This window comes from Saccopteryx bilineata, chromosome 3 (genome assembly GCF_036850765.1).
Source record: "Saccopteryx bilineata isolate mSacBil1 chromosome 3, mSacBil1_pri_phased_curated, whole genome shotgun sequence".
Classification (NCBI taxonomy): domain Eukaryota; kingdom Metazoa; phylum Chordata; class Mammalia; order Chiroptera; family Emballonuridae; genus Saccopteryx; species Saccopteryx bilineata.
Window position 1 is genome coordinate 304,343,691 of NC_089492.1, and position 20,218 is coordinate 304,363,908.

A 20,218-nucleotide genomic window follows, 5' to 3' on the forward strand; every position below is an offset into this window, starting at 1 on the left:
ATCAGTGATTTGAAATATATATATATAAAACAAACACAAAATCAAAACAGAAAAAAGAATCCAAAAACATGAGAATAGTGTAAGGTGATTTTAGGATACATTCAAGTGAAAAATCATTAACATCTTGGGGCATTAAAATAAGAAGAGAAAACCGGAAACTGAAAAGAGGTTTAAGAAAATAATGATGGAGCCTGACCAGGAGGTGGCACCATAGATAGTATCAGACTAGGATATGAAGGACCTAGTTTTGAAGCCCTGAGATCATCGACTTGATCGTGGACTCATTTGACTTGAGCGCCGGCTAACCAGCTTGAGCATGGGGTCACTGGCTTGAGCGTGGGATCATGGACATGACACATGGTTGCTGGCTTGAGCCCAAGGTCGCTGGCTTGAGGAAGGGGTCACTCACTCTGCTGTAGACCCCCTGGTCAAAGCACATATGAGAAAGCAATCATTGAACAACTAAGGTGCCACAACAAAGAATTGATGCTTCTCATCTTTCCCCCTTCCTCTCTGTCAGTCCCTATCTGTCCCTCTCTCTGACTCTGTGAAAAAGGAAAAAAAGGGGGGAGGAAATAAAAAGAAAAGTTTTCTAACCTGGTGAAGAAAAGATATAAAAAAGTCCAGGAAACTAAGAGACATCCAACCAGATCAATGGTTCTTCTCTATCTCTCACTTTCCCCCACAGCCATGGCTCAGCTGGAGCATGTTGGCTCCAGGTGCTGAAGATGGCTCCATGGCCTCACTTCAGGCACAAAAATAGCTTGGTTGCCAAGGAATGGAGCAACAGCCAGATGGGATAGCACTGTCCCATAACACATGTGGTAGTCAGTCTCTCTACCTCCATACTTCTTACTTAAGACAAAAACAAACAAAACATTTTCCTACATGAGAAGTGCCTAATAATTCTGCAACCTACTTCTTATCAAAGGAGAACATTCCATGTGATATCAGCACTTGTGAATCTAAAAGCACAAATGACAAAAATCCAAAAAGAAAGTGAAAACATAGGACAGGCCCAAGGCCCAGACAGCTCTGGACTGAACAAGAGAGAATTACAGAATGACAGTGATGATAAAAGTAGGTAACAGCGGACACTTTTGTATCAGTTGCAGAATATTCTAAGTTCGCCGATGGCAGTAACTTATTGAAGGATCCTATGAGATAGTTGGAAATATTAAACTATTCTAACATAGACGAATTGTGGAATTCAAAATAGAAATTTATTTCATACAAAGCAAAAAACATTTTATTTTTTTATTTTTCTGACAGAGACAGAGAGAGTCAAAGAGAGGGACAGATAGGGACAGATAGACAGGAAGGGAGAGATGAGAAGCATCAGTTTTTCATTGTGGCACCTTAGTTGTTCATTCATTGCTTACTCATATGTACCTTGACTGGGGGGCTACAGCAGACTGAGTGACCCCTTGCTCAAGCCAGTGAATTTGGGCTCAAGCTGGTGAGCCTTGCTCAAACCAGATGAGCCTGCACTCAAGCTGGTGACCTCGGGGTCTCAAACCTGGGTCCTCTGTGTCCCAGTCCAACTCTCTATCCACTGTGCCACCACTTGGTCAGGCAAACATTTTTTTTTTTTAAGTATTTTTCTGAAGTGAGAAGCGGGAGGGCAGAGAGACAGACTACCACATGCACCTGACAGAGATCCACCCAGCAAGCCAACTAGGGGGCTATTCTCTGCCCATCTAGGGCATAGCTCCGTTGCTACCAGAGCGATTCTAGCACCTGAGGCGAGGCCATGGAGCCATCTTCAGTGCCTGGGCCAACTCTGCTCCAATGGAGCCTTGGCTGCGGGAGGGGAAGAGAGACAGAGAGAAAAGAGAGGGGGAGGGGTGGAGAAGCAGATGGGCACTTCTCCTGTGTACGCTGACTGGAGTTGAATACGGGAATTCCACACGTAGGGCCTACGCTCTACCGCTGAGCCAACCAACCAGGGGTAAAAGGACATTTTGAAATAAAACAGAAAATTAAGAGTTTCTCACTTTGGGGAGGTGCTTTGTGATGTGAAAAAAATTAGTCTAGACATGGTAGGGTCATGTTGCAAATATTCACAGGATTAGAAATTATAAAAAAAAAAAACACATGACACCTGTCCCTACTTTTCTGAGGATTTCTGCAACAAATTCTAGAATCTAAACTATTTCTTTCATAAACTGATTACATGAGATAAAACCAACACTTAAAAAAAAAAGTTTAAAATACCATTCCTCAACGACGTGTACAAATATTCCCAGGTCTCCAAAGCAATGGAAGAGGAGTCAGACCAAGGTGGCCCTCACAGTCCATGGGGAGGACCCCGCCCCCACTGCTAATGTGATGACGAAGGTCACTGGAGCAAAAGCAGAGTCCTGAGAGGACACAGGAGCACGGGACGTGTGGGAGACCAGTGTCCCTCTATGACAACAGGGATACACCTGGGCCTCTCACAGCCCTTCCCACTGCAGCAGCTTCCCAACCACACTGTAAGGTCTGGCCTCCTCCCTGACCTTTAGATCTCTCACCTGTGTCACCTGCCTCCTCATCCCACCTACCTGGCTGGAAGGGTAGTGTCTTTCTTCCCATCACATCCCAGCACTCCTTCACTTGCTCTAAATACATGACCAGGACTGGCTTAGACACAGAAAGCCCTGTTTATTAGAAAAAAGAACATGAGTTTTGACAGAGATTGCCCAACTTCTAATCCAGTCAGTGCCAAGTTAAGGAGACATTGTAGGATATGATATTTTAGAAATGATTCCTCAGCCTGACGGGTGGTGGCACAATGGATAAAATGTCGACATGGAATGCTGAGATCGCCAGGTCGAAACCCTGGGCTCCCTGGTCACGGCACATATGAGAAGCGACTACGAGTCCATGCTTCTCGCTCTCCCCCTCAGCCCACCACCTACCTACCTTTCTTTCTTTTCTATCTTTTCCTCCTTCATTTCTTTTTTCTTTTCTTTTCCTCCTTTCTTCCCTCCCTCCTTGCCTTCATTACTCTCACCCTCTGTCCTCACTAAAGAGCAAAAAATGAAATCTAAAAAAAATTTTATTTTTGCCTGACTAGGCATGTGGAACAGTGGATAGAGAGTTGGCCTGGGATGCTGAGGACCAAGGTTCAAAATCGCAAGGTAACCAGCTTGAGTGCGGGCTCTTCCAGTTGAGAGCAGGGTTACCGGAAACAGCATGGAATCAAAAACATGACCCCAAGGTCACTGGCTTGTGTGAGGGGTCACTGGCTGGGCTGGCGCTCCCCAGTTAAGGCACATGAGAAAGCAATCAATGAAAAACTAAGCTGCTGCAACAAACAGTTGATGCTCTCATCTCTATCTCCCTCCCTGTCTGTCTGTCCCTGCCTCTCTCTTTCACTAATACAAGAAATTTTTTCCAAAATACAATTTTTTGATACCACCTTTATTATTCTACACAACGTGGGAACTTTGAGACACTGACTTCCTATTCCATGTAAATAAGAAACTTTCTTATACTCCAGCAGACCCCCAGTTTGATCCCTGAGAACGAGAATCTCTAAGTCTGCCATCCAAATCAGGAGCCCCCAAAATGTTAAAGAAAATAAAATGAAACCTGCAGATATAGAATAAACTCAGGAAGGAAGTCATCCTCACCCAGGGAGACCAGGTTCCTGTAGTTCTCCAACATCACATCCACGTACAGTTTCCGCTGAGCTGGGTCCAGGCATTCCCACTCCTCCTGAGATAAATCCACGGCCACATCCCTGAAGGTCAATCGTCCCTGGAAAAAACAACCACAACAAAGCACATTCACCAAAAGCCACAGGAAGACATCAAAAAGTTAACCAATATGAAAAGTGTAAAGTGGTTTTCAGCCCTGGCCAGAGGCTCAGTGGATAGAACATTGGCTCCGTGTACGAACATCCTGGGCTGGATTCCCAGTCAGGGCGCACAAGAAGCAACCATCTGCTTCTCTTCCCCTCCATCGGCCCCTTCTCTCCTTCTTCCCCTCCTGCAGCCACTTGTTCAATTTGGTTCAAGCATCGACCCATGTGCTGATGGCTGGATTAAAACGCATCAGACTCAGGGGCTAAGAAAAACTCAGCTGATTTGAGCATCGGCCCCAGAAAGGGATTGCTGTTAGATCCTGGTGGGATGCATGCGGGAGTCTATCTCACAACCTAGCCTCCTCTGATATAAAATAAAAAAAGAAGTGGTTTTGACCTAGGAGAGTATCCTGAATTATCCAGTAAGATCATTTTGACCCAATAATATTCTCTAACATATATTCTACAATTGACAAATTAGGATGACACGTGTCCATAGATACATTACACAGAGTTTACATTTCAGGAAAATAACCGTTAACATTTTTTTCTTTTTATTTTTTGTTACAGAGACAGAGAGAGGAACAGATAGGGACAGACAAAAGGGAGATGAAAAATATCAATTCTTCATTGCAGCATCTTATTTGCTTGCTGATTGCTTTCTCATGTGCCTTGACCAGGGGTCTACAGCAGAGTAAGTGACCCCTTGCTCAAGCCAGCAATCTTGGGCTCAAGCTGGCCACTTCGGGATTTTGAATGTGAGTCCTCTGCGTCCCAGTCCAACACTCTATACACTGCGCCACTGCCTGGTCAGTTGATTTTTCTAAAGAATAAATATTTTCAATTCTTTTTTAATCATAAAAATGTATCTTTTATTTTACTTTAACTTTTGTTTATCAGCATTGATTTTCCTTTATTTGCTTCTTTTTAAAAAAAATTTATTCAGTGACACTGATGACTGAAATTATAGGTTTCAGGTGCACAATTGTGTAATACGTAATCTGTACATTGTATTATGCTCCCCATCCCCAGTCAAGTCTTCCCCCATCCCCATTTATCCCCGTTTACCCTGTTCTACCAGCCCCGGCCCCCTCAGCATCTGAGTTTGTCCTCTGACTGGGGATCAGCCTGCAACCTTGGTGTGTCCTGAGACGCTCTCACCACCTGAACAGCCAGCTATGTCCTCGTGGAATTTACATTCTCACAAAATAGGAACCACAGGAACCACAATTTTACTTGAAAATTTACTAAAAGTAATCTTAGAACAAGATTCTTCCTCTGTTATGTGAATATTTTATGAAATATACAGTCAAGAGAACACCTTAAGTTTTACTCCAAACTTGATGAACAATTTTTCAAAGAATAGTGACCAACAGCCATAAAGAAACTTCTTGAATGTTCACAAGTTTCTTTTTTTTTTTCGTATTTTTCTGAAGTGAGAAGAGGGTAGGCAGAAAGACGCCTGTATATGCCTGACCGCAATTCACACAGCAAAACCTCGAGGGGGCGATGCTCTGCTCATCTGTGCCATTGCAATGGAGTATCCAGAGCCATTTTAGCACCTGAGGCAGAGTCCATGGTGTCGTCCTCAGAGCCCAGGCCAACTTTACTCCAATGGAGCCTTTGATGTGGGAGGGGAAGAGAGAAATAGAGAGAAAGAAGAGGAGGAAGGGTGGAGAAGCAGATGGGCGCTTCTCCTACGTGCCCTGAACCCAGGACCTCCACACTCTGGGCCGATGCTCTACTTCTGAGCCAACCAGCCAGGGCTTCACAACAGTTTCTTAACTGGGAAGAATAACAAAAAGATCTTAAAAAAAAATAAATAGCTCAGATACTGTTAAAGTTTTATGCACATACATATTAACATATAGGAACCAGTTATAATTGAAAAGTGGTAAAAAATACAATCTTTGTGTCAAGGAAATCAAGACTATTTTGCAATTTAGTAAATCTATTGAATTTCTTTGTGGAAGATACCTTTTGTGTTTTAGGAACACAGAAGAAAAAGAAACACTCATAAGAATTTAAAAACTTACAGCTATTGTTTCCTTCTCTCTCTTTTTCTGAAAATTCTGGTGTATCATTAGAGCTATAGCTTACAAATTTAACCGAATTAAAATACATTAAAAACATGATTCAGCCTGACCAGGCAGTGGCACAGTGGATAGAGCGTTGAACTGGAACGCAGAGGACCCAGGTTTGAAACCTTGAGGTCGCCAGCTTGAGCGCGGGCTCATCTGGTTTGAGCAAACCTCACCAGCTTGAGCCCAAGGTCGCTGGCTTGAGCAAGGGGTCACTCACTCTGCTGTAGTCCCCCGGTCAAGGCACATATGACAAAGCAGTCCATGAACAACTAAGGTGCTGCAACAAAGAATTGATGCTTCTCATCTCTCTCCCTTCCTGTCTGTCTGTCCCTATCTGTCCCTCTGTTTCTCTCTTTGTCTCTGTTACCAAAAAAACCCCCACAGAAAACAAAGAAGAATGATTCACACTGGTCGTTTAGCATAGTTGGTTAGAGCATCCTCCTGATTGACAAATGGTTTGGGTTGAATTCCCAGTCAGGGCATAACAGGAAGAGATCAATATTTCTGTCTCTCTTCCTTCTTATCTCTCTAAAGTCAATAAATCAAAACTCAAAAAACAACTTTGTGATTATTGAAGTATCAGGAAAAGCAAGAAGGTGTCTAACCAGGCGATGGCACAGCGGATCGAGCATCGATCTTAAATGCTGAGGCCCAGATTTGACACCCTGCGGTTGCTGGCTTGAGTGCGGGCTCACCAGATTGAGCATGGGATCATAAACATGACCACATGGTTGCTGCCTGGAGCCAAAGGTTGCTGGTTTGAAGCCCAAGATTCCTGGCTTGAGCAAGGGGTCACAGAGCTCCATCCCCTGGTCAAGACACATATGAGAAAGCAATCAATGAACAAGTAAAGTGTCACACAACGAGTTTATACTTTTCATTTCTCTCCCTTCCTGTCTGTCTTTAACTCTCTCTCTAAAACAAAACAAAATATACGCCAACAGTGATAATGGAGAGTGTGCCTGCAACATGAGTCTGGGGTATCAAGAAAATTTATACGAACAAGGCCTGATTGGCTAAAGCTTCTGTTTCAAAAGTCAATAATCTCCAGGAAATAAAAGTATAGAGTCCATTTTCAAAGCAACAAAAACTAAGTAGAAGAGGGGATTTTCCAGATGATACAGGATGGTTTTCCACATCCCTCACAAATCCCTACTAGACCCTTGTTAATCACAAAGGGGAACTATTAACTCTACAGTGAACTGGGATCCTCAGCCATGCAAATATCAGGTAACTGAGGCACACGTATAAACATGTATTCACTACTGTGACATTACCAAAAAACCTCCTATATAAATGAGAAAATTATTTGAAAATTATATAAAAAAAAACATGTTTCTTTTAAATGTCAATCCACATGCACATCCCACTTTGTATTTTCCAGTAGTTCTTCTAAATAGCAAGTCTTTCTCAGCAATCTAGTGAGCAAGTTTTTTATCTTTTCTCTGCTCTCCCTGTCAGAACTTCCTCAGCTATTCTGACCCGGAGAAGGTGCATTTCCTTAATCCTGACCCCCAGACCTGACGCTGCAGCCACATGAACCTAGAGCCTACAGTCCCTTCGTCACTGATGCCTGAGCCTCTGACCATCCCCACAGGGATGGTGGACATGGTGCCCTCCCAGGTTGATCTGTCACAGAGGGGATGTTTCCAGTAGTTGGAAGGTCATTAATTCATGGTTGGAATTGTTCATGTCCTCAGGGAGCCTGGATGGAGAGAATGCACAGAAGGCTCTGGACAGAGAGAAGTATACAACCTGCTGATTTTAATAATCAAAAGATAAAGAAAAAAGTAAGGAAATGGAAACATCCTCCATTGGCAATAACATCAGAAGTAGGGAATGAAAGGTTGCAGATACTAAATCCACTGAAGTTAGGAGGAAAAGCAAACACCGCCTCAGCCTAGGACACATTGCTTACCTGAGAAGCAGCCATTCTGTCCTGGTCCTGCTCCTGCTTGTTCTCTCAGGTGACAGTATGTTGAGGAGTCAAGTCTGCATTTTGAGACAGTGCCTTCACAGGTGTCCATCCACACAGCCGTTAATCTGCTTCCACCCTACTCACAGACAGAAGGACCTGGAAACACTGAAAATGTTAGGTAGAATAGACAGCGATTAGGGCAGGAAAAGGGGAGGGTAAATAAATGGGGGTTTATCTCACCCATTAAAGGAGGGAGTCAGCAGTTTAAGGTCTGCCAAAGAAAATCACCAGATGTTCAAAAGGCCTTGAGACCCCCTATGTTATTCCCAGTATCAGGAAAGGGAAGTATTAAAATTTACAGTTGAATAGTATGTAATGTCTAATACCCTAAAAAGTAGAGGCACTGGCCCTGGCCTGTTGGCCCAATGGTAGAGCATTGCAGGGTTTGATTCCTGGTCTGGGCACACAGGAGAAGCAACCATCTCCCCCCCCCCCTTCTTTCTCTCTCTTTCTCTTCTCTTCCCACAGCCATGGCTCCACTGGTTCAACCATGTTGGTCCTGGGTGTTGAGGATGGCTCTGTGGCCTGTCTCAGGTGCTAAATATAGCTCAGTTGCTGAGTAATGAAGAATATTCCAGGTAGGTAGAGCATTGCCCCATTAGGGGGCTTGCCTGGTGGATCCAATTCTAGGAACACGAGGGAGTCTGTCTCTTGGCCTCCCCTCTTCTCACTTAAAGAAAAAAAAAAGTAGGGACACTCAGGCTACCTGAATTTGCCCTCTTGTGCCTTTTTCCAAGTATATAGCTTTGCTTAACAAACTGCTTTCTTTGCTTGAAAGCTGTGTCCTTGCCCTCGCCTGAATTCTTTCTCACCAAGTAGACAAAAGACAAGGAGGGAGAAGCTCCTTTAGACTTGGGCCTTCTCCATTGATAAAAGGACCACCCTCCTGTCCTTCCTCAGAGGAGAGTCCGAAAAAAATAAGCTCCTACAGGGAGACCACACTGTATTTTCTTTCCTGTCTTCATGTGCTCTCCTCCCACAAACATCCACACATTCCCACAGCAATGAGAACGGCGCTGCTCTCCTGAACACTCAAACCCAACACAACACCCTGTCACCTCCCCTGACCATCCCTGCTCCCCACTCTCACTAATGCATCCCGGGCGCTCTCCTCTCTGGGGCATGTCTGTGCCCTGCTCTCACCTTTGCCTATCTCTCTCCTAAGCTCCAAGGGCCCCTCTTTTGCCTCTAAAACTTGTTCCGAGTCCACTTCTATCTCTATTACTTGAAAAAATAGTTTTTTTAGCGAGAGAGACAGACAGAAGGACAGAGGGGAAGGGGACTGGGGAAGAGGGAAGGGGAAAGAGGAAAGAGGAAGAGGGAGAGAGAGAGGGAGAGGAAAAGACAGAGACAGAGAAACAGATAGTTAGGAAAGGAGAAAGATGAAAAGCATCAACTCATAGATCCTGCACCTTAGTTGTTCATTGATTCCTTTCTCATGTGTGCCTGGTGGGGGTGGGGAGTCCAGCTGAGAAAGTGACCCCTTACTCAAGCCAGTGACCTTGGGCTCAAGCTAGAGACCACAGGGTGGGGTCATGTCTATGATGCCATGCTCAAGGCAGCGACCCCATGTTCAAGCTGGTGAACCTGCGGTCAAGCCAGTGACCTCTGGGTTTCGAACATGGGTCCTCTGTGTCCCAGTCCAACGCTCTATCCACTGTGCCACCCCCTGGTCAGGCTCATTAAAATCTTTTTAAGTAAAACATTTCAGCAACTGTTAAATAGATTATAAAGCCACAAGACAATATCTCAAATTAATCATGCACATCCTGTAAGCTCACCATTCACCAGGTCTGGGTTCCCCTGCTTCCTGCTTCAATGTATTTCTGTCTGTGGATCTGTTTCTGTCTCTTCCTGGTTTTCTGCACTGTTGTCCTTTTCTCTATTCCTGTCCTGCGCCTGTTTCCTGAAACTCTTAAAACCTATTTCACTTTGCCTGACCAGGCGGTGGCGCAGTGGATAGCGCGTTGGACTAGGACCCACCAAGTTCAAAACCCCAAGGTCAAAGGCTTGAGTGCAGGGTCTGTGGCTTGAAGAAGGGGTCACTACCTCTGCTGTAGCCACCACCCCCTCTCCTCAAGGCACATATGAGAAAGCAATGAATGAACAATTAAGGTGCTGCTACTTATAATTGATTCTTCTCATCTCTTTCCCTTCCTTTCTGTTTGTCCCTCTCTCTGACTATCTCTGTCAAAAAATTAAATAAGTAAATAAATAAAACTCTATTTCATTTTAACGTGCTTTCTCCATGATCTTTCGAAGTGTCCCATTTTCATACACGTCAGTCTTTTTCCACCCCCCATACTTGTGTGCCCTCTATTTGCCCAGTTAGTTCTTTCTGTCCCCACCCTCTCCCTGCAGCTCGCTAACTCAGAGCTGCTTCTCCCTGGGTTCCCACACCCCTAAACCCCCTTTTCTGTTCCTATTCGCCACCCCCAGCTCTCCTCCTCTAAGCCACTCCCTCCTTCTGAAGTGCCCCGTCCTGCGCCCCCACTTCTGCTCACCAGCCTCCTTCTCTCCGGGCCCCTCCCCCTCCTCGGGGTTTCTCCCCTTTCTTCCCCTCGCGCTCCTCTCCCCGGTTACTGTCACTCTCCCCGTCGCGGTCCCCCCCCCCTCGCATCCCCACGTTGCCGTCTCTTCATGGCCCCTCACTGACCTCTCCTCCCCTCCCGTGTCTCTCTCCGTCCCCTGACCCCTCCCAGCCCCGCTCTGCACGTCCCCGGGGCCCCTTCGTGTCGCCGCTCCCACACAGCCCTCCCCGCGAGGGGCCGGGGGCTCTTCTGGGAACCCCGCTTTCTCGCCCCGAATCCCCGCCCCGTGGAGAGCGTGCTGTTCCTGCACCCGGCCTCTTATTAAATGGGGTGGGTCTCAGGAGAGGGTCCGCAGGTCCCTAGGCCCGTGGGAGGGCTGTCCGGGCTTTACGGGCCGAGAAAGGCCCGGCGGAGGGAGGGCGCACACTGTCCGTCTCCCCGGACTTTAAACTCCGCGGGGGGGGGGGGGGGCTGCCCCCTCGGGACCAAGGCAGGAAACCCCGCGGCAGGGGGGTCCCACGCCCCCCGGCGGGAGGACACGGGCTGAGCGGCCTCAGAGTTTCCCCGGAAACCGACGCGGAGCCCCCACCCGGCAGCGCAGCAGGCAGGCTCGAGGCCTCTCACCGGGACTCCGCACTCACCGCTGGGGGCTCGGGAGCGGGGCTCTCGGCGTCCGCAGCGACCCTCAGGTTCCCCGCGTGCAGGAACCGGAACGGGGAGGTTCGAGTTTAAACCGGGAAGACCGTCAGGATGGCTGCTTAACCGTCGCGACTCCACAGACACAGGCGCTATTAGAAGCTGCGCGTGCGCATCGTCTCAACAGCCGGCTGGAGATTGGCCGCCTGAGCGCTTTCCCAATGGGCAGGACACAGGGCGATTTGCGACTGACAGCAGAAGGGAGAGGGGAGCGTGCATGGGCGTGGCGTGGGCTCCCCTCCACCTGCTCTCATTGGTTATGGCCTTTCCTTGTTTATTGGTTTGACTCACCCATATCATTATTGCTAAAATTGAAAGATTTCTTTCAGCACTTCATATTATGATGACCCTCCCTGGGTTGTATTTTGGATAAGATCTTTGCCACACATTACATATTAAAAAAAAATTTTTTTTTAAGACTTTATTCAATTTTCAGAGAGGAGAGAGAGGGAGAGAGGGAGAGAGCGAGCAAAGGGGGAGGAGTAGGAAGCATCAACTCCCATATGTGCCTTGACCAGGCAAGCCTGTGGTTTCGAACCGGCAACCTCAGTGTTCCAAATCTTTGCTTTATCCCACTGCGCCACCACAGTTCAGGCCACACATATTTTTAAGAGTTCTCTGGGGCTGACTAGGCGGTGGGCTCAGTGGATAGCGCATCTCTGCCTGGGAAGCTCAGGACCCAGGAGGAAACCTGAGCTCCCCCGCTTGAGGGTGGGATCACAGACTGGACCCCAAAGGTAGCTGACTTGAAGGCTAAGGTTGCTGGCTTAAGCAAGGTATCACTGGCTCAGCTGTAGGAGCACATCACCCATCCTTGATTGACCCCACACCGCCAGGCACGTTTAAGAAACAATCAATGGCCCTGGCCGGTTGGCTCAGCGGTAGAGCGTCGGCCTAGCGTGCGGAGGACCCAGGTTCGATTCCCGGCCAGGGCACACAGGAGAAGCGCCCATTTGCTTCTCCACCCCTCCGCCGCGCTTTCCTCTCTGTCTCTCTCTTCCCCTCCCGCAGCCAAGGCTCCATTGGAGCAAAGATAGCCCGGGCGCTGGGGATGGCTCTGTGGCCTCTGCCTCAGGCGCTAGAGTGGCTCTGGTCGCAATATGGCGACGCCCAGGATGGGCAGAGCGTCGCCCCCTGGTGGGCGTGCCGGGTGGATCCCGGTCGGGCGCATGCGGGAGTCTGACTGTCTCTCCTTGTTTCCAGCTTCAGAAAAATGCAAAAAAAAAAAAGAAAAAAAAGAAACAATCAATGAACAACTAAGTTGCGGTAACTATGAGTTTATGCTTCTCATCTTCCTCCCTTCCTGTCTGTCCTTGCCTGTCTCTCTCACTAAAAAAAGGGGGGGGGGATTTAATGCAGTTCAAAATGTATCACTATAAACATACTGCTTCCTATGTAATATGAAATTCATATTTTTTTATCCTTTAGAAATTTGTCCTTTGAATACAATTGTGTGTGTGTGTGTGTGTGTGTGAGAGAGAGAGAGAGAGAGATAGGGACAGACAGGAAGGGAGGGAGATGAGAAACATCAATTCTTCGTTGTTCATTGATTGATTTCTCATATGTGCCTTTACTGGGGGCTACAGCAGACTGAGTGACCCCTTGCTCAATCGAGCCAGCGACCTTGGGTTCAAGCTGGTAAGCCTTGCTCAAACCAGATGAGCCTGCGCTTAGGCTGGTGACCTCAGGGTCTCGAACCAGGATCCTCCACATCCCAGTCCGATGCTCTATCCACTGTGCCAGCGCCTAGTCAGGCTGAATACAATTGTTTAGTAATGCCTGACCTGTGCTGGTGCAGGAGCTAAAGCATTGACATGGAACGCTGAGATCACTGGTTCAAAACCCTGGGCTTGCCTGGTCAAGACACATATGGGAGTTGATACTTTTTGCTCCTCCTCCCCTTCTCTCTCACTCCCTCCTCTCTAAATGAATAAATAATAAAAAAATTTGTTTAGTAATACTCATTTAATGAACACGTCAAAGCATTAATTTTCCTTATACTGGTATAAAATTATCCTAGTCAATGTTGAGATGAAATAGTTTACAAACACGTCCAACAATGGAACCCACGTGTGCATCGGGAATAGGAATGTAATAAGGTAATAACTATTAACAGAAAGAAAATCAGGGTCTGTCCCAAACAGGAAATCAGCAGTTTTGAGAGCAGATATTTAAAGTCTTATTAAAGAGTCTGATTTCATTTGTTAATGTTTGACTATTCACATTATTTAGGTTTCACTACATCTCCCTAGTCTGCCCTCTAAGCAAACTGGTAACAGTCTGAGTGGCTCCTTGTTTCAAACCATCGGAAAGTTCAAACCATCCATGGGTACCCTCACCCGCGCCCACCTTGTAAGTGCCTTAATGTGACCAAATGCATGTTAGGGGGTTTGGGGGGAGGTGAGTTGCCATGTGGATCCCGGTGGGGTTGCATGCTGGGATCTATCTCTCCATCTCTCACTTAAAAAAAAAAGTTTACCCTGGCCGGTTGGCTCAGTGGTAGAGCGTCGGCCTGGCGTGCAGAAGTCCCGGGTTCAATTCCCGGCCAGGGCACACAGGAGAAGCGCCCATCTGCTTCTCCACCCCTCCCCCTCTCCTTCCTCTCTGTCTCTCTCTTCCCCTCCTGCAGCTGAGGTTCCACTGGAGCAAAGATGGCCCGGGCGCTGGGGATGGCTTCTTGGCCTCTGCCCCAGGCGCTAGAGTGGCTCTGGTCACAACAGAGCGACGCCCTGGAGGGGCAGAGCATCGCCCCCTGGTGGGCAGAGCGTCGCCCCCTGGTGGGCGTGCAGGGTGGATCCTGGTCGGGCGCATGCAGGAGTCTGTTTGACTGTCTCTCCCCGTTTCCGGCTTCAGAAAAATACAGAAAAAAAAAAAGGTTTTGAAACAGTGACCTCAACATTCCAGGTTGATGCTTTAATGACTGTGTCAGGTCAGGCATGATCATGATTAAAAATGAAGTTCTGGCATTACCTTTTACCACTATTTTATTTAGAATATATCTTAGGTCTCATGTAACGAATAAAATTTCATCATGTTTTCTTTTTCTTTTATTTTATTCATTTTAGAGGGGGGGGAGAGAGAGAGAGAGAGAGAAGGGAGAGGAGCAGGAAGCATCAACCCTCATATGTGCCTTGACCAGGCAAGCCAGGGTTTTGAACCGGCAACCTCAGTGTTTCCAGGTTGACGCTTTATCCGCTGTGCCACCACAGGTCAGGCCCATCATGTTTTCATAACCTGCAGTGGATCGTGTTTCCTGTACTAAATCTGTTTTATTGCACCTCCACAGGGTGCTTCCTAACATGAACAAGCAAAGCACCCTTAGGCTCTGAAGTTGGAAGGAAGCTTTAACACTTTTCTTCCATGATGAGATCAAAGAAGATAGAATTTAGGGGCTATAGTCTCATAACTTGTATTATTGTCTTTTAACTCTGATTCATGACATTTGGGAGAGTATAATAACAATATTAGAGCAGTGCAGTTTCAGACTCTGGACTCCAGAACCTGCCCACCATTCCCTGCCCACCATTCATGAACATACACTGTAGGATTATATTTCTTTTTCTTCTTTCTTTCTTTCTTTCTTTCTTTCTTTCTTTCTTTTTCTCTTTCTTTTTTTAGGTGAGAGGAGGGGAGACAGTAAGACAGAGTCCTGCATGCACCCTGACTGGGATACACCTGGCAACCCCATCTGGGACTGATGCTCGAGTACTGAGCTATTTTTAGCATCTGAGAATGATATGTTCAGCCCATATGTAAGCAATCCTCAGCACCCAGGGTTGATGCTCGAACCAATCAAGCCACTGGCTGTGGGAGGGAAAGAGGGAAAGAAGGAGAGGGAGTGGGGGAGAAGCAGATGGTTGCTTCTTCTGTGTGCCCTGACTGGAAATTGAACCTGGGATGTCCATACACTGGGCTGACGCTCTATCCACTGAGTCACCGGCCAGGGCTGGATTTTTTTTATTTATTTGTTTGTTTGTTGTGACAGAGACAGAGAGGGACAAATAGGGACAGACAGACAGGAAGGGAGAGAGATAAGGAGAATTAATTCTTTGTTGCGGTACCTTAGTTGTTCATTGATTGCTTTCTCACATGTACCTTGACTGGGGGGCTAGAGCAGAGTGAATGACCCCTTGCTCAAGCCAGTGACCTTGGCCTCAAGCTGGTGAGGTTTGCTTAAACCAGATGAGCCCTCGCTCAAGCTGGCAACCTCGGGGTTTTGAACCTGGGTCCTCCGCATTCCAGTCCAACATGCTATCCACTGCACCACCTCCTGGACAAGCAGGATTATATTTCTTTGTGTTTTTATTTGTACCCAAATACAAGTTTTTTGTTTGTTTATTTATTTGGTTTTGTTTTTGAGGGAAAGAATGCCAGGAAGAAAGAGAGAGTGAGGAGAGAGATGAGAAGCATCAACTTGTATTTGTGTCACTTTAGTTGTTCATTGATTGCTTCTCATACATGCCTTGTCCCCGGGGGGTTCTAGCCAAACCAATAACCACTTGTTCAAACCAACAACACTGGGCTCAAGCCCAATGGAATCATGACCCACACTTAAGCTGAGGACCTTAGTGTCCCAGTTCAACACTCTCTCCAGTGTGTCACATCTGATCAGGACCCAAAAACAAGTCTTGCCATGTTCCTTGATGTACATGAAGTGAAAATAGAAGTAAACACATGGGAAAATTAGGAAATCAAAATTTTATATTGACTGACCAGATGGTGGTGCAGTAAATAGAGCATTGGCCTGGGGCGCTGGCTTGAGTGGGGGCTCACCAGCTTGGTCTCCAGGTTGAGCGTGGATTGTAGAATGACACTATGGTCGCTGGCTTGAGAAAGGGGTCATTGGCTCAGCCAGAGACCCCTGGTCAAGGCACATATGAGAAAGCAATCCATGAACAATTAAGGTGCCACAACTGTAAGTTGAGGCTTCTCATCTCTCTCCCTTTTATGTCTATCTTTATCTCTCCCTCGCTAAAAAAGGAAAAAAATAAAAAAATGATTTTGGTGACTAATATAAAATGGTAATTTTTTGTTTGATAAACGAAAAGTATTAAACACTCTACAAACATTTTTTTAAACTTTTTTTTTTCTGTATTTTTCTGAAGCCGGAAACAGGGAGAGACAGTCAGACAGACTCCCGCATTGGCCCGACCGGGATCCACCCTGCACGCCCACCTGGGGGTGACGCTCTGCCCACCAGGGGGCGATGCTCTGCCCCTCCAGGGCGTCGGCCTGGCGTGCGGGGGACCCGGGTTCGATTCCCGGCCAGGGCACACAGGAGAAGCGCCCATTTGCTTCTCCACCCCCCCCTCCTTCCTCTCTGTCTCTCTCTTCCCCTCCCGCAGCCAGGGCTCCATTGGAGCAGAGATGGCCCGGGCGCGGGGGATGGCTCCTTGGCCTCTGCCCCAGGCGCTAGAGTGGCTCTGGTCCTCGCAGCAGAGCGACACCCCAGAGGGGCAGAGCATCGCCCCCTGGTGGGCAGAGCCTCGCCCCTGGTGGGCGTGCCGGGTGGATCCCGGTCGGGCGCATGCGGGAGTCTGTCTCTCCCTGTTTCCAGCTTCAGAAAAATACAAAAAAAAAATTGTAATTACTTCAAAAGCACAGAAAAGCCTTGACATTCATGACATTTGTCAGTTTGTTCTCCAATAAAATGTACCCTTTTTGAAATTCAAGTAAAAGTATTGATGTGCACATAAATTACATGTGGTTTCCCTCAAAAGTGTATATTCTGATGTTTAATTAAGCACTGGAAAGTCTCTCCTGCATACATTTACATAATTTCTCTTCACTGTGGAGTCTCTGTTGTATAATACCTTAACTCAAAATAGTGGCTTTGCCACATTCGCTGCTTTTGTACAGTGTCACTCACCTTTCCCAACCACTGATCTTTTTTTTTTCCTTCTTTTTTTGTGTGTGACAGAGACATAGAGAGACAGATAGGAACAAATAGACAGGAGAGAGATGAGAAGCATCAATTCTTCCTTGCAGCACTTTAGTTGTTAATTTATTGCTTTCTCATATATGCCTTGACCAGGGGAGGGGGGGCTACAGCAGACCGAGTGACCCCTTGCTCAAGCCAGTGACCTTGGGCTCAAGCTGGTGAGCCTTGCTCAAACCAGATGAGCCCATGTTCAAACTGGGATTTCCACATCCCAGTTCGACACTCTATCCACTGTGCCACCGCCTGGTCAGGCTCCCAACCATGATCTTTTAAGTAAACACCTTTCCAAGTGTTAATTTGTGTGGCTGATAGCCAGGATATATATTCCTTTTTTAATTGAGTGAGAGGAGCCCGACGTGTGGTGGCACAGTGGATAAAGCATTGACCTGGAAGGCAGAGGTCAGTCTAAACCCCGGACTTACCTGGTCAAGGCATATATGGGAATTGATGCTTCCTGCTCCTCCCCCCCTTTTTTCTCCCCTCACTAAAACAAATAAATGGCCTGACCAGGTAGTGGCGCAGTGGATAGAGCATCGAACTGGGATGTGAAGGACCCAGGTTCAAGACCCCAAGGTCACCAGTTTGAGCACGGGCTCATTTGGCTTAAGCAAAAAGCTCACCAGCTTGGACCTAAGGCCGCTGGCTCAAGCAAGGGGTTACTTGGTCTGCTGAGGGCCCGCGGTCAAGGCACATATGAGAAAGCAACTAAGGTGTCACAACTAAAAACTAATGATTGATGCTTCTCATCTCTCTCTGTTCCTGCCTGTCTGTCTCTATCTACCCCTCTCTCTGATTCTGACTGTCCCTGTAAAAAACAAAACAAAACAAAACAAATGAATGAATGAATAAATAAATAAATAAATAAAATTAACTGAGAGGAGTGGAGGCAGAGATACTCCCACATGTCCTCAACTGGAATCCACCTGGCAAACCCCCTATGAGGCCACGTTCTACCATCTGGGGCACTGTTCTGTTACTTGGCAACTGAGCTATTTTTAGCACCTGAGGGGAGGCCATGGTCATAGAGTCATCCTCAGTGCAGAGGAAAAATTGCTGGAACCAACTGAGCCATTGCTGCAGGAGAGACAGATAGACAGGAAGGGACAGAGATGAGAAGCATCATCTCATAGTTGCAGCACCTTCCTTGTTCATTGCTTGCTTTCTCATATGTGCCTTGACTGAGCAAGCCCAGGGTTTTAAACTTGTAACTTCAGCATTCCTGACTGATGCTTTATACACTGTGCAACCACAGGTCTGGCCCTGTTCTTCTGATATGATGATCTGGGAGCTGTGCTTTCTGGGATTTCCAGAATGGAGGCTAACAACTTAGGAAGCACATAATACATAAAGGTACTTTTATGCATTTAGAAATGATTTTTGTATACTTTCTCAGATACCTCTGATCACTTTCTTTTTTTTTTCAGAGAGAGAGTCAGAGAGTGGAATATACAGGGACAGACAGACAGGAACGGAGAGAGATAAGTATCAATCATCAGTCTTTCGTTGTGCATTGCGACACCTTCGTTGTTCATTGATTGCTTTCTCATATGTGCCTTGACCATGGGCCTTCAGCAGACCGAGCAACCCCTTGCTCCAGCCAGCGACCCTGGGTCCAAGCCGGTGAGCTTTGCTCAAACCAGATGAGCCCGCGCTCAAGGTGGCGACCTCGAGGTCTTGAACCTGGTCCTCCGCATCGAAGTCCGACGCTCTATCCACTGCGCCACTGCCTGGTCAGGCTCTGATCACTTTTTTATTTCAACCACATCAACTAATGTTCATCACTTCAATCTATGGGTACGATGATGATCCTTAGGATTTTTAATAATCTGCCACCGTATTTTCCTTAAAGAGTATCTGAGGGCCCTGGCCGGTTGGCTCGGCGGTAGAGCGTCGGCCTGGCTTGCAGGAGTCCCGGGTTCGATTCCCCGCCAGGGCACACAGGGGAACCACCCCTCCCCCTCTCCTTCCTCTCTGTCTCTCTCTTCCCCTCCCGCAGCCGAGGCTCCATTGGAGCAAAGATGGCCGGGGCGCTGGGGATGGCTCTGGGGCCTCTGCCTCAGGCACTGGAATGGCTCTGGACGCCCCAGAGGGGCAGAACATCGCCCCCTGGTGGGCATGCCGGGTGGATCCCGGTCGGGAGCATGCGGGAGTCTGACTGCATCCCTCCCCGTTTCCAGCTTCGGAAAAATGAAAAAAAAAAAAAAAAGAGTATCTGAGGAAAGTAGTTAAAATTCACTATGTTCCTGTATCACGTTAATCAAAATAACAAAGATGCCCTTCATGGTGACAAAAAAAATTACTAAGTCAAGAACAAACAGCATCTTGAGTTAGATTTTCCTCATACATTGTGATTTGCAACAACCTCAGTCTTCCATGGAAAAGTTGGTATGAGTGAAACCCATCAAATATACAAGAGCTCACAGAGATTTAAAGAAGCAACATTCAACCTCATAATTTCACACAAACACCAGGAATAAAAACATAGTAGTATCAACTGACATGAGTAGAATCAAATTAATATTTTCTTCTAAAATATCTCAAATACAGGCAATATAGAAAACATGCTAAGTAATTATATGTATGGAAACATCTATCCCCTTGATATTTTGAAGCACACACAAAAAAAGTATACTTATCTCAGTTTTTAACATTTGGATAATTCTATATAATAAGTATTCTGATTTAAAGTAATACTTTAAAAATACTTTTGTCTTACTTCCTACTGTGAATTTAGGAATATTTAAAAAGTTATATTCAATTACATACATTCAAACATTTTTTTACATCTTTAAGGCATACGTTTTTGAGGCTTTTGTGAAATGTCTAATTTGGAAAAATAAGTCTTTCATTTTTATTATGAATGTAAAATTTCTATACAATGTAAAATTCCTAATATTGAGTGAGGCTAAGGTCCAGCTTCATAAGAACACTCTACCTACCAGGAGAATATACATAACCTTTAAATATGTATATGCTTCTGCCTGACCCATGGTGGTTCAGTGGATAAAGCATCAACCTGGAATGCTGAGGTCGCCGGTTTGAAACCTTGGGTTTGCCTGGTCAAGGCACATACCACAACCAGTGAACAACTAAAGTGAAGCAACTATGAGTTGAAACTTCTTGTTCCTCCCCTTTCCTCTCTCTGTAAAATGAATAAATAAAACCTAAAAAAAATATATATGTGCTTCCACTATG

At 46.5% G+C, this 20,218-nt stretch overlaps 1 protein-coding gene and 1 long non-coding RNA gene across 2 annotated transcripts in view; both read right to left on the reverse strand.

The window, feature by feature from the left end:
• The window catches only part of LOC136332017 (zinc finger protein 91-like), a 64,048-nt gene that overhangs the window by 8,533 nt on the left and 35,297 nt on the right, over positions 1-20,218 (reverse strand). The window contains 1 exon segment of the mRNA XM_066271242.1: positions 4,790-4,794. Within this exon segment, the coding sequence (XP_066127339.1) occupies positions 4,790-4,794 (5 nt within the window).
• Positions 6,576-11,180, reverse strand: LOC136332018 (uncharacterized). Its single transcript, XR_010730573.1, has 3 exons — positions 11,028-11,180; positions 7,796-7,960; positions 6,576-6,686 (listed from the first exon to the last, which is right to left on the reverse strand). It is a non-coding gene; the product is annotated as an uncharacterized lncRNA (long non-coding RNA).